The sequence below is a fragment of the Marmota marmota genome, unplaced genomic scaffold (assembly GCF_001458135.2).
Source record: "Marmota marmota marmota unplaced genomic scaffold, marMar, whole genome shotgun sequence".
Lineage (NCBI taxonomy): Eukaryota > Metazoa > Chordata > Mammalia > Rodentia > Sciuridae > Marmota > Marmota marmota.
In genome coordinates, this window is record NW_026000240.1 from 22,406,373 (window position 1) to 22,422,810 (window position 16,438).

The following is a 16,438-nucleotide window of genomic DNA, read 5'->3' on the forward strand; positions in this document are numbered from 1 at the left end:
ATCAAATAATACCTAGTATCTAGTGATAGTCTTCTAGACCCAAAATGCAGGTGTGTTCTAATTTAAACTCACTGAGTGTACAAAAGACTTTGACATAAAATTTGCAGTTTAATTTTTGCCTTGTCAATGAAACTTCTTCACATGAACTATAATACGCATTGCAGAAAAATAGAAAATACAGAGAAAGAAAAGAAAAAATTGGTAACCTAGAGCTTATTAGCATATTTTTGCCTAGAAAGGCAAGTAGTATATACATGAATATGTCAATATATCAACCAAATGTAATCTACTATTTAATCTCTATGATGAATGTCTTTTTTTTTTATGTGTAGTGCTAAGGATTGAACCCAGGGCCTTACGCACGCAAGGCAAGTGCTCTATCAACTGAGCTATATCCCTAGCCCCTATGAATGCCTTTTCTTATCTTGATACTTCTGTAACATACATACATACATACATACATTCCTTCCTTCCTTCCTTCCTTTATTTTTAATTTTTTAATTTTATTTTTTTTGGTACCAAGGACTGAACCCAGGGGCCCTTAACTACTGAACCAAAGCCCTTTTTATTTTGAGACAGAGCTTTGATAAGTTTCTTAGGGTCTTGCTAAATTGCTGAGGCTGACCTTGAATTTGCAATCCTCCTGCCTCTGCCTCATGAGTTGTTGGGATTACAGGCATGGGCCACCATGCCTGGCTTTCAGAATATTTCCATGAGGCAAAATCTTAGGAAATTACTGATCCCAGAATGTGAGTGATTTTTTTTTTTTTTTGAGCTTTTGATTCATAATGTTAAATTTCACTTACAAAAGATTAGACAGATTTATGAATTTATCAGGGTTATATTTAATAGAGAATGCTGTTTCTCTGATTTTCTTTTGAATCTTTGCCAGCATAATCAGCAAACAACTGTATATGACATTATATTTCTTTGATTACTATTAGTTTAAACTAGCATTCTATATGTTTGTTGGTCATTTGCATTTCTATTTGAAAATTGGAAGCCACTGGCATTTGAAAACAACCTCCACTTAAATATTACTTTGTCTTTAACAAAACATTCTCATAGTTATTTAATTTGAACAGAGGAGCTTTTTTTATGCACATATGTATTATCCTCATTTTTTAGTGATTGTTCCAAAACTGTCTTGCCTGTAATGGGTAGAGCTTACTTCTGAGCACATATCATCTCACTCTTGAGTCCTGTTTTCTTTCAGTTATGTCAATCAGAGACATTCACTTTTTTTTTAAAAGAGAGAGAGAGAGAGAGAATTTTAATATTTATTTTTTAGTTATCGGCGGACACAACATCTTTATTTGTATGTGGTGCTGAGGATCGAACCCGGGCCGCACGCATGCTAGGCGAGCGCGCTACGGCTTGAGCCACATCCCCAGCCCCAGAAACATTCACTTTTTTCTATGAAGTTATAATGTTATTATTGGGGAGCATGTTTTTATTCTTACAAATTAGATTTGAGTATTTTTATTCAGCATTGACTGTGTACACTGGCACTGGTATACCCAGAGCCTGTTCCATTTTAATAATCATTTTATTATGTATATCTTGTAACATCATGTTATATACATTAAATGTACATAAAAATTTTTTTTAAAAAATATTTTAAGCCAGGTGTGGTGGTGCATGCCTGTAATCCCAGTGGCTGGGGAGGCTGAGGCAGGAGGATCACGAGTTCAAAGTCAGCTTCGCAAAAGTGAGGTGCTAAGCAACTCAGTGAGAAGCTATCTCTAAATAAAATACAAAATAGGGCTGAGGATGTGGCTTAGTGGTTGAATACCCCTGAGTTTAATTCCCAGTTACCCCCATGTATATATGTATATATGTCTATTTAAAGAATACCCAGATGGAAGGCTTATCTCAGCACCTGACTAGACAAAATATGTGCCGTGAGATATGAGTTCACTCTTTTCTGTGGCTCAGTGAAATACAGCTCCTTTTTAAGTAGGTAGAATGAGGAAAGAATAATATTTTGTTTTTTTTTAGAGAGAGAGAGAGAATTTTTTAATATTTATTTTTTAGTTTTCGGTGGACACAACATCTTTATTTTACTTTTATGTGGTGCTGAGGATCTAACCCAGCACCCTGCGCATGCCAGGTGAGTGCACTATCACTTGAGCCACATCTCCAGCCTAAGAATACTATTTTTAACATGCCTTTTTGAACCAACTTTTTCTTCTTTCAAATGTATTTTCTTTGAGTCTTTAAACTACAATTTATGAAAGCAGAAATTAATACATATTTTGAAGCTTTTACTAAACAGATTTTGATAGTATTTATATAAGCATTAGCTACAGACATGTTTCCTCCATTTGTGATTCCAAAATTAGCATGCAATATTGACTTTCAGTTGACCTTTTTCTAAATTTTTAGAGTATAATTTGATTATTAAAGTGCAGCTATACAACTGCTCAAAAAGTTTATGAGTCACTTGCTACTTCACTATACAGAAGTTGGTTATGAAGAGCAGGTGTTTAAGCATAACGTTAACCCAGTAACTGTGAGCTCTCTACTGAGAATGTGTGGTTTTAATTGAGGGTTTTTTTTTTTTTTCCATTATTGTCATACAATAACAAAAAGGTATAAACTGATCCTTTTGAAGTTATTATACTATAGTAGTAAATGATCATGTTGTATCAAGCATGGAATGAATATGTATATGTACATATATATGAGTTGTAGATGGACACAATACCTTTATTTTATTCATTTGTTTATTTTTTAATGTGGATCAGAGGATCAAAGTCAGTGCCTCACGTGTGCATGGCAAGTGCTCCGCCACTGAACTACAACGTCATCCCATGGAATGAATATATTAAAGTCTGTTTTAGTATTAATTACTTTATTTTAAAAGTAGAACACAGAAAAGTTTTGCCTTTCTCTCTTCATAGAAGAGTTTATAAAAGAGGGCATGTTAGTATTTATACACTACACTCTTCAACAGATGTTCAACAGATTGAATATTTAACATTACTGTTTGTGAGCAATTTTGTTTTGGTACTGGGGATTGAAGCCTGGGTTGCTTTACCCCTGAGCTTCATCCCCATCCCCAGTCCCTTGTATTTTTAACTTTGAGACAGGATCTCTAAGTTGCTGAATTTTCTGAAGGTCTTGTTAAAGTTACTAAGACTGGCCTCTAACTTGCAGTCCTCATGCCTCAGCATCCTGTGTTGCTGGGATTAATTTATTGCAGATTTTGTTGCAAAGGGTTAACTTTACTTCAACTGAATACTTACAGGAAAAAGTATCTGTACCATTGTCTGTATGGAATTCAGAAGCTCTTTTCTAGATGTCTTAGTCTAAACTGTATCATAAAAATTTGGTATATTAAATTCCATTTATCTAATATCTACTTTATCAGAATTACTTGTCTGTTATGAGTGATATGTAGAAATATTTCTGATAATATACCTCTGGGTGAAAAGAAACTATTGTTAGGGTCAGGGTTGTGGCTCAGTGGTAGAGTGCTTGCCTAGCATGTGTGAGGCACTGGGTTCGATCCCCAGCACAACATAAAAATAAAACAAAATAAAGGTATTGTGTCCATCTACAACTAAAAAAAGAAAAGAAAAAAAGAAATTGTTGCTAGTAGAGCATTTGAATTACAAAAAATGAATTAATTAGTTCTTAAGTATTATGAAAAAAGAAGAGAAAAGTGATCTAGCTCTTTCAGGTCATGGAGACCATTGACAATATCTACACTGTCATGGAACATGCAGGTCGGGGACAGATGAATGCCAGTGGCATTCAGGAGGAGGAGATCCATAGATCATTAAGGGAGATCGCAAGTGCTGGTGTCTTGCTGCCACGAGAAAGGCATCATGCACCTAGTCCTGAAAGTGGATAACATCCTGGTGGATTCCAGAGGGAACATCAAACTCATCCACTTCAGCCTGAGCACCAGGGTCATTTCTAGTCAGAAGCTGAACAAGTTCTGGGGCAATTGCTTGCATTTTGCCCCTGAAGTTGTCCTATGGAAAGAATATTAAGCCCCCACCCCCATGAGCATTTGGAGTCTAGGTGTCCTTCTATATTCTATGGTCACAGGGAGGTGCCCATTTAGAGCAAAAAGATAGTGCAGATAGTGCAAACACAGTATTTCTGCACATGTTTCTGAGGGAGCACAAAGCCTCATCAGTCAAATACTGATGGTGGACCCCATGCAGAGGTCCACAGGGGAGCAGATAATGGGGTACCCATGGCTGAGCCAAGGTGGAGAGTATTTACCCAGTCATTCTAGTGAGCCACTTCCCAAACACCTGGACCCTGCAATCATAACAGCCATCTTTGATATGGGTTATGACCCTTATGATACCTGGATGTTCCCAGCAAATCAAAAATTGGAGGCCCAAGCCCCTGATACTCCAGCACCAGGGGCAAGCTGCACATTCCAGGTGAAGCCTGTGCATCAGGGGCTTGGGTCTTGTCTAGGCCCTGTGGATCCTTCCAATGTCCAACCAAAGAGGAGTGCCATTGAGTCTGCCCTTCTCACCTTCTCCCTGCCCTGTTAGCAGCAGCTGCATAAGGAGGCCAAGCAGTCAGGGCAGAAGGGTGGTAGGTGTGTCAGTATGCTTGCCATTGTCTCCACTTTCTGCATGCAAGGACCCTCACTGGCAGCATAGGCTCCTAGCATGCCCCTGTGTCCCACAGACCCAACCCCTGGCTGATACTCAGTAGGTGGGTCACGGAAGATGGCAGCATGTCCTCCCAAGGTACCTCCACAGGGCAATCCCATGGCACTATCAAGAAGTGGTAAGGAGGATTGCCTCCTGCATTCAGCAGTTGTCTTGTGTCTTGTGGCTCAAGTGGAAAGAGGACACAAACATGCTAGATTCAGATACAGTGGTTCCAGTGAATACACAGAGCTGAGACAGACAGACCAATGGATATTCAGAAGACCCTGAGTTCTGTGGGTCCTGACGTGGTGTGGATATTGGTCAAGCATGCACTCAAACAGCTGCAGGAATGAGGTGTGCCAGCTGGCTCAGGCTTCCCACATTCCAGCCAGGAGTGCACCTCTGCTCCACTAGGAGCCTCCTCTGCCCCTATCAGAGACAGCAGAGACTTTTCCTTGGGACACTTCACCCTGCCTGACTCATCCCTGTTCTTTCTTTCATCCTTCTGAGATGGTGCTTAATAAATTTTTGTTTCTCACAGATTGCATAATAAAATTGATGTTCCAAAGATTAAGAAGAAAAAAGGCAAATTAAAAAAAGAGAAAAGGGAGATCTTAGGGCAGGAGCCCAGCAGACATCCTTTCCAAGGCCTGGACTATGGGCCTCCTTCTCCTATTCAGTGCAGATTCTGTGCACCTTGAGCCAGTGTAGGTGGGGACTTACTTGTCTTCAGACAGTGTAGACGGAGACTTGCTTCCCTTGAGCTAGTGTAGTTAGAAATTGTGTCCTTGAGCCAGAATTTGTGTCCTTAATTCAGATTGAGTTAGTTGCTTTGGCCAGAAGGAACCCCTTACCCAGTCTTCAGGCCCCTATCAATTTGTAGATAAAGAAATTGCATGATTTGACCAAGGCCATACACCTAGTAGGCTTTATGAGCCACAGTGTGGACCCAAGTAATTGAACATGAGGCCAGTCCACTTTACTTTTATATTGTGATAATGATCCCTTACATGTCATGGTTTTCTTTCTTTCTTTCTTTCTTTCTTTCTTTCTTTCTTTCTTTCTTTCTTTCTTTCTTTCTTTCTTTCTCTCTCTCTCTCTCTCTTTCTTTCTTTCTTTCTTTCTTTCTTTCTTTCTTTCTTTCTTTCTTTCTTTCTTTCTNCTCTCCCTCTCTCTCTCTCTCTCTCTCTATATATATATATATATATATATATATATATATATATAAAATTTATTTTAGTTGTCAATGGACCTTTATTTTATTTATTTATATGCAGTGCTGAGAATGGAACCTAGTGTTTGACACATGCTAAGTAAGAGTGCTACCTCTGAGCCACAACCCCAGCCCCTTACATATCATAGTTTTGAAAAGCATTGTAGATAGTGATTAAGAACATTAAAAATTAAGGGCATTGGGCTGGGGTTGTGGTTCAGTGGTAGCGTGCTTACTTAGCATGCATGAGGCACTAGGTTTGATCCCCAGCACCATATAAAAATAAACAAATGAAATAAAGGTATTGGGTCCACCTACAGCTAAAAAAAAAAAATTAAGGGCATCAATCAGGATGAGCTTTTTATTTTAATTTTTTTTTTTGGTGCTGGAAATTTAACCCAGCACCTTGCACATGCTAGGCAAGTGTTCTACCACCTAATCCCAATGATAGAATTTCCCCCCCCCTCAGGTCTGAGGATCAAACCCAGGGCCTTGTGCATGGTAGGCAAGTACTGTACCACTGAGCTATGTCCCCAGCCTTATGATGGAATTTGAATTAATCTTTGATACCTTCACTAATTTGATAGCAACTTGAGCTGTCACAGTACTTGTTTTCAGAAAACTCTCCCTATCAGGGACTTGGCATGGTAACACACACCTGTAATTCTAGCAATCTCAGGGACTGAGGAAGTTGAGACCAGAGAATCACAGTTTTAAGGCCAGCCTTATCAACTTAGTAAGACCCTGTCAAAAAATAAAAAGAACTAGGCATATAATTCAGTGGCAGAGTACCTCTGGATTCAGTCCCCAGTACCAAAAACAACAAAAAATTATTAGTAAAATTGATAGAGTATGGTTCTGCGTACAAGTAATATTTCATGATGATGATGATTATTGTCATTTTGGGCTCTCCTGGGGATTGAACCAAAAGCCTCACACATGCTTGAGAATTTCTCTATTATTGAGCTATTCCCTTGGTCCAGTATTTTATTAATTTTAATTTGAACATTTCATATTTTCCTCATTTCAAGAAATATGACCACATTTTCTTTTATAATATGAAAAGTGGGCAATGTGGTTTTCACCTATAATCCCAGCTACTTGGGAGGCTGAGGCAGGAGGATTTTAAGTTTGAGGTCAGCTTCAGCAATTTAGCAAGACTCTGTCTCAGACTGAGTAGGGCTAGAGATATAGCTCAGTAATAGAACACTTGCCCAGCATGTGTAAGTCTTTGGGTTTAATCCATAATACCACTGTGCCCCCCTCCAAAAATTATAACACCCTATGGTTGATATAATTAATTCATTTCACATAGCTATTTAGAATACTTGATTTGGATTTCTGGTAGAAGGTATAAAATAGCTTGTTATCCTATTTTTAATTTTTTAAACTGTTTTATTCAGGTTGGTTTGACTTCCACAAATGCAGAACTAAGAGGATTTATAGATCAGAATCTCAGTCCAACAAAAGGTAAGATTGCTGAATAAAAATTATTTGAATTTAGTTTTATTGTATTTGTTTTGTAAAATATGCAGCTGTAAGAAATACTATAGTTATATACCACATAATCTATGTTTTATCAAAGTTATTCTGAGAGGTAGAGGGTTTTGGTGTGATTTTTCTCTATTGCTTTCCTTAGGTTCTCATAGATTCTTTTTTTTTTTAATTAATTTTTTTTTTTTTTGTAGTTGTAGACAGTCACATTGTCTATTTATTTTTATGTGGTGCTGAGGATCAAACCCAGTGCCTCACATGTCAGAAGGCAAACACTTTACCACTGAGCTACAGCCCCTTAGATTCTTTTATTTATTTAAAAAAAAAAAAATTTATATATATATATATATATATATTTATTTATTTATTTAGTTGTGGTTGGACTCAATACCTTTATTTTATTTATTTATTTTTATGTGGTGCTGAGGACCAAACCCAGCGCATTGTATGTGCTAGGCAAGCGCTCTACCGCCGAGCCCCAGCCCCAGCACCCCCTTAGAGATTCTTGATTAGTGATGTTATTACAATTGAAGCTATTCAAACTATTTTTTTTTCCCCCTTTCTTGTTTGAGAGTCCTTTCAAGTCGTTTAACTTACAGGAAAATATGTAGAGAAAAATTATAAAATGTTTTTTTCTCTGTATGTTATATATATGCTCACATTTATATTTACATATAAAAACATACATGCATATACTCCTATGACAAATTACTGGTGGATGCTTATATCATAATCTGATCCTGGAATATAAGAACTTATATAGAAATCAGCAATATTATTCAATGTGTATCTTTTTTTGGGTGGTTTGAATTCAAATATACTCAACCACTGAGCCACATCCCCAGCCCTATTTTGTATTTATTTATTTATTTAGAGACAGGGTCTCACTGAATTGCTTAACGTCTCACCCTTGCTGATGCTGTCTTTGAACTGCTGCAGTCTGGTGTGGGCCTGAAGAGGTAGCACTCATGGGTGAAAGCAAAACTGAGATCGAGAGTCCCTGAGACTCTGGGACTAAGACCAGACGTTATGGTTTAGATGTGGTGAACTTGTGATCCTCCTGCCTCAGCCTCCCAAGCTGCTGGGATTATAGGCATGTGCTATCGCACCCAACCTCAATATGTATCTTTTAATATTATCTTTTAGTATGTAGAGATACATGCTATAATTTTTATGAATGGAATGGTATGTTGTCTAGCATTGGTTTCAAAATAATCCATGGAAGACTGATGAAGTGGGTGACATTATAAATAAAGCAATATTGTCTATAAATTGTTTAAACCAGGTATGGCTATGCTGGGTTTCATTTTTTTTTTTTTTTTGGTCCTCCTTTGTATGTTTGAAATTTTCCATTATAAAAAGTAGAAATAAAATGTATGCCATTACAGTGCAAACAGCTATGAGGAGACATCAGCTTCTCAAAAGGTTATATCTACATGGGAGATGCACTGTGGAGAGGTTAGAAAAATCAGTATTTTATTATCAGTGTCTAATTTAGTAATAGTGGTCCATAGGAGTTATTTTGAGAGCTTAAGTGTTAATGAAGTCATTTAAAGATACTTTAAACCTTATTGCTTCTTACAATATTTTTTACATGATGGTATACATAGAAAATGATAATATTATAACATTAATTTGGACGCACTGTGGCTAAACAGAAGGACTGTTTAAGGTTGGGGTAAGTTCCCTTGGAGTTCTAGCTGCCGCAGACCACTTCTGGCTGCCCCAGGGGGCTGAAGGGATCGGTGTCTACTATGCCCATAGGACACACAGGTAGAAATCTGTGTTTTATCAGGTGTGACACGCAGGTGAGGGAAAGAAAGTGAAAACCACATGCTCCGTGCATATGGGAAACAGTGATCCCAAATAGTGGGATGGGGTGATGGAGTGATGCAGTGTCGTGAAAGTAAGAAGGAAAGCACAGCAAGTCATGATGGGGCAATAGAGAACAAGCCTTCAGATGGCTTCCTTCTGTCTAAGGCCAAAGAGAACAAGGGCTTAGGTGAGGAAGGTTGTCTCTGATGGCTGAACTGGTAAGAAAACTAGTTACTAAAATCAGACCTAGATGGATGCTGATACTAGTAAAGTTTGGCTGTAGACTAAAGCTTTCTCAGTTGAACTTTATACAACAAATGGAGAAAGTGGAGACAGGATCATTTAAGAGGAAGGGAGGGACTAGAAAGGTAAGGTTTAGAAATAACTATCTGTTTTAAAAAGAAAATGGTTACTTTTTTTTGAATGTTGGCTGGACACAGCAGAAGGAAATCTAGATTAAGTAAATCAGCAGGAGTTGAAAAAGAATACTTTTTATTACTTTCTAATTGGTGAAATTTAGTAATATCTATTACAGGCCCAAGTTAAGAGTTGTATTGGAAGGGAGATGTAGAAAAGTATTATCCTTAATTGAAATAATGTGGCAATGACATCATAAAAAATAGAAGAAATATTCTCGCCTTCTAACACCATCTTTTCCTTTTTGTTTATATTTTTTGTAAATTATTCCTATATTTATATTTTAAAGATATAAGGCTAGGCCAGGCATGCATGGTGGTGTGTGCCTATAATCTAGCTACTCAGAAGGCTGAGGAAGGAGGATTACAAGTTCGAAGCTAGCCTTAGAATTTAGACCCTCCCTCAAACTTAGAAAAATGAAAAGGAGTAGGGATACACAGACCCAGCACCCCTGAAATTGAATTTCCATCATCCTCTCACCAAAACAAGAAAGATGCTGAGTCATTATAAGTACAGTTTTCTATTCCATTTTTTAGTCTAGTTCTAAAAAAGCACTAAGTTTTGATGATCTTCACAAATACTTTTTTTTTTTTTTCCTGATATCGGGGATTAAACTTAGGGGCACTCAACCACTGACCCACATCCCCAGCCCTATTTTGTATTTTATTTAGAGACAGGGTCTCACTGAGTTCCTTTTTTTTTTTTTTAAAGAGAAAGAGAGAGAGAGAGAGAGAGAGAGAGAGAGAGAGAGAGAATTTTAATATTTATTTATTTTTGTTAGTTTTTGGCGGACACAACATCTTTGTTTGTATGTGGTGCTGAGGATCGAACCCGGGCCGCACGCATGCCAGGCAAGCGAGCTACCGCTTGAGCCACATCCCCAGCCCTCACTGAGTTCCTTAATGCCTTGCCATTGCTAAGGCCAGCTTTGAACTTGAGATCCTCCTGCCTCAGCCTCCTGAGTTGCTGGGATTATAGGTGTGGGCCACAAAGATCAGTGAATAGTAACTTCCAGCACTCACACCCCTTTCTTCAGGATCACCTCCACTTTTTAACTGCCAGCGTTCTGTTTTAATGGTATCACTATTTACTTATTTTTGTGGTACTGGAAATTGAACCCAGGGCCTTATACATGGTAGGCAAGTGCTCTACCACTGAGCTATATCCCCAGCTCCAGTATCACTTTATTAAGGACAGCAAAATCCACAGTGTTGACCCTGCTGTCTCACACCATTCAACACTGAAGACTTTGCTTCAGGTCATAAAAATGTGTGGGATTTCTCCCTACTAACAACAAAATAGTAATAATAATATTAATCCTCACCGTCATCATCATCATCCTGATGTTATCTACCTGAGAAACTGTCAGATTCCTCAGGTTAAGTGTTCAGATCCATGATCCTGCCTTCTACTTCAGATGTCAGTTACATACCCAGGTTGTGATTTGTGCTTTTGGCCAACATGCTGTGAATTGGGGGTTCCCTTTCTCCTGTCTTTGTGTTTAATTTTCTAGAACAGCTCTCCGGCTAGCTCGTGCAACTTAGCAAGACCCTGTCTCAAAATAAAAAATAAAAAGAGCTAGGGATGTAGCTTAGTGGTAGAGCACCCCTGGATTCAGTCCCCAGTACCTTAAAAGAGCGGGGGGTGTTATGGTTTAAATGTAAGGTGTTTGCCAAAAGCTCATGAGTGAGACAATACAATAAAGTTCAGAGGTGAAATGATTGGATTTTATAAGAGTTTTAACCTAAGCAGTATATTAATCCCTTGACAGGGATTAGCTGGTTGGTAACTGTAGGCAGGGCGCGTATGGCTGGAGCATGTGGGTTCCTGGGGGCATGTCTTTGGGATCTATACATGTTGTTCTTGTTGAGTAGTGCTCCTTTTCTGCTTTCTGATCATGACCTGAGCTGCTTTCTTCTATCACACTCTTCCACCATGATATTCAGCCTCACCTTGAGCCCCAAGGAATGGAGCTGGCCTTCTGTGGACTGAGACCTTTGAAACTGTGAACCCCAAAATAAACTTTTACTCCTAATTGTTCTTGTTAAGTCTTTTGGTTACAACTACAATGGGTTTTTGATTAGTTGAGCTCCGTAGCTCACACCTGTGATCCCAGGTACTAGAGATGCTGAGGCAGGAGGATTGCAAGTTTGAGTGCAGCTTAGGCAATTTAGTGAGACACTGTCTCAAAATGGAAAAATAAGGATGGCTGAAGAACTAGCTCAGTGGTAGTGCATCTGTGAGGGTTTATTTCTGAGACGTGTTCTATCATGTCTGTCTCGTGTTAGTACCATCATGTTTTTATAATACTCTAGTTTGGGTAAGTTTTTAAGACAGGAGTATGAGTTTTCCAACTTTACTTTTCTTTTTCAAGATTCTTTGGACTATTTAGATCCCCCAGCAATTTCATAGGAATGGAAGTCTTAGTATTTGGTGGAGATTGCACTGAATTTGTAGATTTGCAGTTATTGACTTTTATTAACATTGCCAAGTCTTTCTGTTCATGAACACATTTCATGTATGAAGTCTTCTTTAGTTTACTATTTCATTGTGAGGTGATATTGATGTTCTGAAATTAGATATTGGTGAGTTTACATAAATTTGTAAATATACTAAAAACCTCCTTAAAATGCGATTTTTTTTTCTTGTTATGTGAATTTTACCTTGATAAACAAAACAAAACAAAACAAAATACTTTAGCTCAGTGTCTCCTTCCAGTTCTGATTCTTTCATTTCCCCCTCATGGCAGAGTTCTTCGCAGAGCTGTATTCTCACAGTCCCCTTCTTACGCCTCACTCATCCTGTCTCATAGAATCTGACTTTTGACTCCATTAATCCACTGAAACTGCTCTTAGTTGTTGTCTTTTTTTTTTTTTAAACAAGATTTGATGCAATTAACATCTTCCTTTTTCATGGTTAACTTTTAACTTCCAAAACAGTTTTAGGTTTATAGGGAATTACAAAGATAGTACAGAGACTTTCCATATATTGTTCAGTTTTCCTCACTGTTGATATTAATATCTCACATTAGTATTGTACAGTTTTTACAGCTAATGAAACAATATGAATACATTTTTATTAACTTAATTTCATACTTAATTCAGTTTTCCTTAATTTTTAGCTAATCTCTTTTCTTTTCAGGAAAGCATCCACACAACATCATATTTTATGGTCTTAGCATGTTAAGAACATGCTCCTTTTTCTGTGATAGTGTCTCCAACTTTCCATGTTTTTGATAACTTGATAATTTTGTGATGTACTGGTCAGGTACTTTGTATAATATTCCTCAATTGGGATTTTTCTGAAGTTTTCTCATGATATGACTTGTGTCAATTTTTGTTGTTGTTGTAGTATGGGGGACTGAACCCAGGGACTATCACTGAGCCACATCTCCAGCCCTTTTTATATTTTGAGACAATGCCTTGCTAAGTTGCTGAGGCTGGCCTTAAATTTGTGATCCTCCTGCCTTAGCCTCCCAAGTTTCTGGGATTACAGGTGTTTGCCACCATGCCAGCTTGTGATTTTGTTTTTAAAAGAGCACAAATAGGGCTGGGGATATAGCTCAGTTGGGAGAGTGCTTGCCTTGCATGCACAAGGCCCTGGGCTCAATCCCCAATACCACACACACACACACACACACACACCAAAAAAAAAAAAAAAANTGTGAGATATTAATATCAACAGTGAGGAAAACTGAACAATATATGGAAAGTCTCTGTACTATCTTTGTAATTCCCTATAAACCTAAAACTGTTTTGGAAGTTAAAAGTTAACCATGAAAAAGGAAGATGTTAATTGCATCAAATCTTGTTTAAAAAAAAAAAAAGACCATAAAATAAAGTGCCATTTTCATTACAGCACGTCAAGGGTACATACTATCAACATGACTTATCATTGTTAATGTGAACTTTGATCACCTGGTGAAATAGTGTCTTGTCAGGCTTCTCCATTTTTTGTTTTTTAAATATTTCTAGTGGTAGATGGACACAATACCTTTATTTATGTATTTATTTATTTTTATTTGGTGATGAGGATCCAGCCCAGTGCCTCACATATGCTAGGCAAGTGTTCTACACCAAGCTACAACCCTGCCCCAGACTCTCCATGGTGAAGTTACTTTTTACTGCCACTCCCTTTTCATACCACAGTCTTTGTGTCTTATGGAGCACTGCACTGAGGAGTAAGAATCATGCTGTGTCTCTTTGAGGGGGGTGTATCTGCATGAATGCAGTTAAAACCTACATAAGTTGAAACTCTGAAGCACTCTAAATTTGTCTCCTTTCTTCCCTCCCTCCGTCCCTCCTTCCCTCTCATTGCCTTGCCCCTCCCTCCCTCCCTTTCTTCCTTCCTTCCTTCCTTCCTTCCATCATTTATTTGTGTTAGTATGGATTCATGGGTATTTATACTCTGCATCCTAATCTATACCACTTTGACAGGTCCAGTTGTTTCAGCTGCAGCCATTGGGACCTCTTTCATTTGGTTTCTGTGTCCCTTTGTCATACCCTAATCATTGTGCTTTTTGTTTGTTTGGTCTTGGGCACGTCCTTATTTTCTGACACTGCAAGATTCTCATCTTGTCTGATGGCTGTCCAGTCCTCGGATCTTTCATTTTCTAAGTCTGGGTCCTTTTTGTTGGAATGGGAGATTGTTGTTAGAAAGCAAGACCTCAGTGCTAGGTGAGCTCATTGCCAGCTGAGGTGTGTTCTTTGTGTCTGTGGTGCCATGCTTCCTCAGTCTGTCATAGAAGGACCAATCTGGTACCATGCCAGAGTTAAGAACCAGTGCTCTGGAAGATGAGGATGTAATCTTGGTTCTATTTATACTCATCCTGAGTGTGAACTTCAGCAAGTTGATGTCTCTAGACCAGAATTTCCACTCTGAAATGATATCATTAGTAGTAAGTTGCGGGCGGGTGTGTGAAGATTAAATGGGTGCTCAGAAGCACTGAGCACGGTGCCTGGTGCTGGTGGATGCCTTCCTTCTAGTGAACAGTGTCTTTGTCTTCCTTTTTGCCCTTCCCTCCTACTCCACACCATTGACCCTTCTTCCCTTTCCTCTAAATGCTGGTGTGCCATGGGGTTCTGTCTTAGTTTTTCTTCTTACCTTTCACACTCTCCCTAGGAATTTCTTCTCTTCTCATGGCATTAGTTGTCATTGGCTCTCTGTATGAATGATTTTCAAATCTTTGTCTTCTGTTTTGTATACCCCGTGGCCCACTGAGCACCTTCATTTTATTTATTTATCTATCTATCTATCTGTTTGTTTATTTTTGTGGTGTTGGGGATTGAACCCAGGGCCTTATGCTTACAAGGCAAGCACTCTACCAGCTGAGCTATATCCCCAGCCCCTCACCTTCATTTTAATATTTTTAATGCATCTAAATCTGTTCCAAATTAAAGTAATTGTTTTACCCTCTCAATATCTGCTCTCTCTGTTCCTTTATCTTACTGAATAGTTCTAACAGACACCTTTTGCCCAAACCAGTTATCATCATCAATTTCTTTTTCTTTTAATGTGACCAGAATTCAAGTAATATTTCACCCTCTCAAAATTTAGTCTTCTTATCTTAATAAATTTCTGAAGGCAGTTATCCTCATTGATTGCTTCTCTTTCTACTCCGAGTCAAATAATTTAGAAGGCGCGTTGGTCCATCTTGTAACCCTCTCAGCCCTCCTTCCTGTTTTCCCTACTCACTGCCACTATTTTAGGTCACACTACCATAAAGCACTGCCCGGATTTTGGGCGCAGTTTTTCTGTCCTGATTTATCTCTCTTTCTTTCATTCTCTGTACCATAGCTACATACTTTTCCTCAAACACTAATATGAACAAGTCTTCACAAGTTAAAAACAAGACAAAATCTTTTATAGTTACTTATTAGACGTAGCTTAGTAGTAGACTGCTTGCCTTACACATGGGAGGCCCTGGGTTCAGTCCCCAGTAGCCAAACACAGGGTAGAAGGGAGGGAAAAAAAATATAGGAAGATCCTTATTGCCCTCAAGATAAAGTCCAAACTCCAGTTTTAAAAGTGGCTCCTGTTTTCATCTCATCTCCAGACACACCTGTGCTGCTGCCTCGGTGAACTACTTTTAGTTCCCCATTCTCTCTTCTCTTTTTCTCTTAGGTTTTCTTTATGCTTTTGCTGTGCTTGGATGCTGTGCCTGCTTGATACCATTCTTCATGTCACTCTTGGTAGGCTTACACATATATATACATATGCATTTCACCTGGCCAATTCCTCTTTGTCCCTTGCATTTAAGTTTAGGTCTTAACTTCTGCTTGGCCCATGACCCTCTAATAATATGTCCTTATCCCTATGACACTGTATTTGTGTGTGTGTGTGTGTGTGTGTGTATGTATGTATGTTTCTTTGTTTCTTTTTTCTTTTTTTTAAAGATTACTGGTGTAATTCTTTATTTATTTTTGTGGTGCTGGGGATTGACCTCAGAGCCTTGTGCATGCAAGGCAAGCACTCTACCAACTGAGCTGTATCCCTAACCTCTTGTATGTTTCTTTTTGAGTCGGTCTCATTATGTCACCCAGGCTGACCTCAGCCTCCTAGGCTTAAGTGATTCTCTGGCCTCAGCCTCCAAAATAGCTGAGAATACAGGTTCATGCTACTGTGCCCCACTATCAAATTGTACGTGGTATCAGATACTGAACCCAGGGATGCTTAACCACTGAACCACATCCCCAGCCCATTTTAAAAATTTTTAATTTTTTACAGGGTCTCACTAATTTGTTTAGGACTGATTTTGGCCTCCAACTTGTGATCCTCCTGCCTCAGCCTCCTGAATTGCTGGTATTATAGGCCTGTGCTACTATGCCTGGCTGTCACATTGCATTTTAAAATTTTATTCATGTTTTGG

The 16,438-nt window shown here is 38.5% G+C and overlaps 1 protein-coding gene across 5 annotated transcripts in view; it reads left to right on the forward strand.

Moving 5' to 3' along the window:
- The window catches only part of Tfdp2 (transcription factor Dp-2), a 160,756-nt gene that overhangs the window by 29,876 nt on the left and 114,442 nt on the right, over positions 1-16,438 (forward strand). For 4 of the 5 annotated variants that reach the window (XM_048794190.1, XM_015486982.2, XM_015486981.2 and 1 more), the window contains one exon: positions 7,248-7,314. The exons of the other annotated variant lie outside the window; for it this stretch is intronic. In XM_048794190.1, the coding sequence (XP_048650147.1) occupies positions 7,248-7,314 (67 nt within the window). The remainder of the gene's footprint in view (positions 1-7,247; positions 7,315-16,438) is intronic. 5 annotated transcript variants of the gene reach the window in all.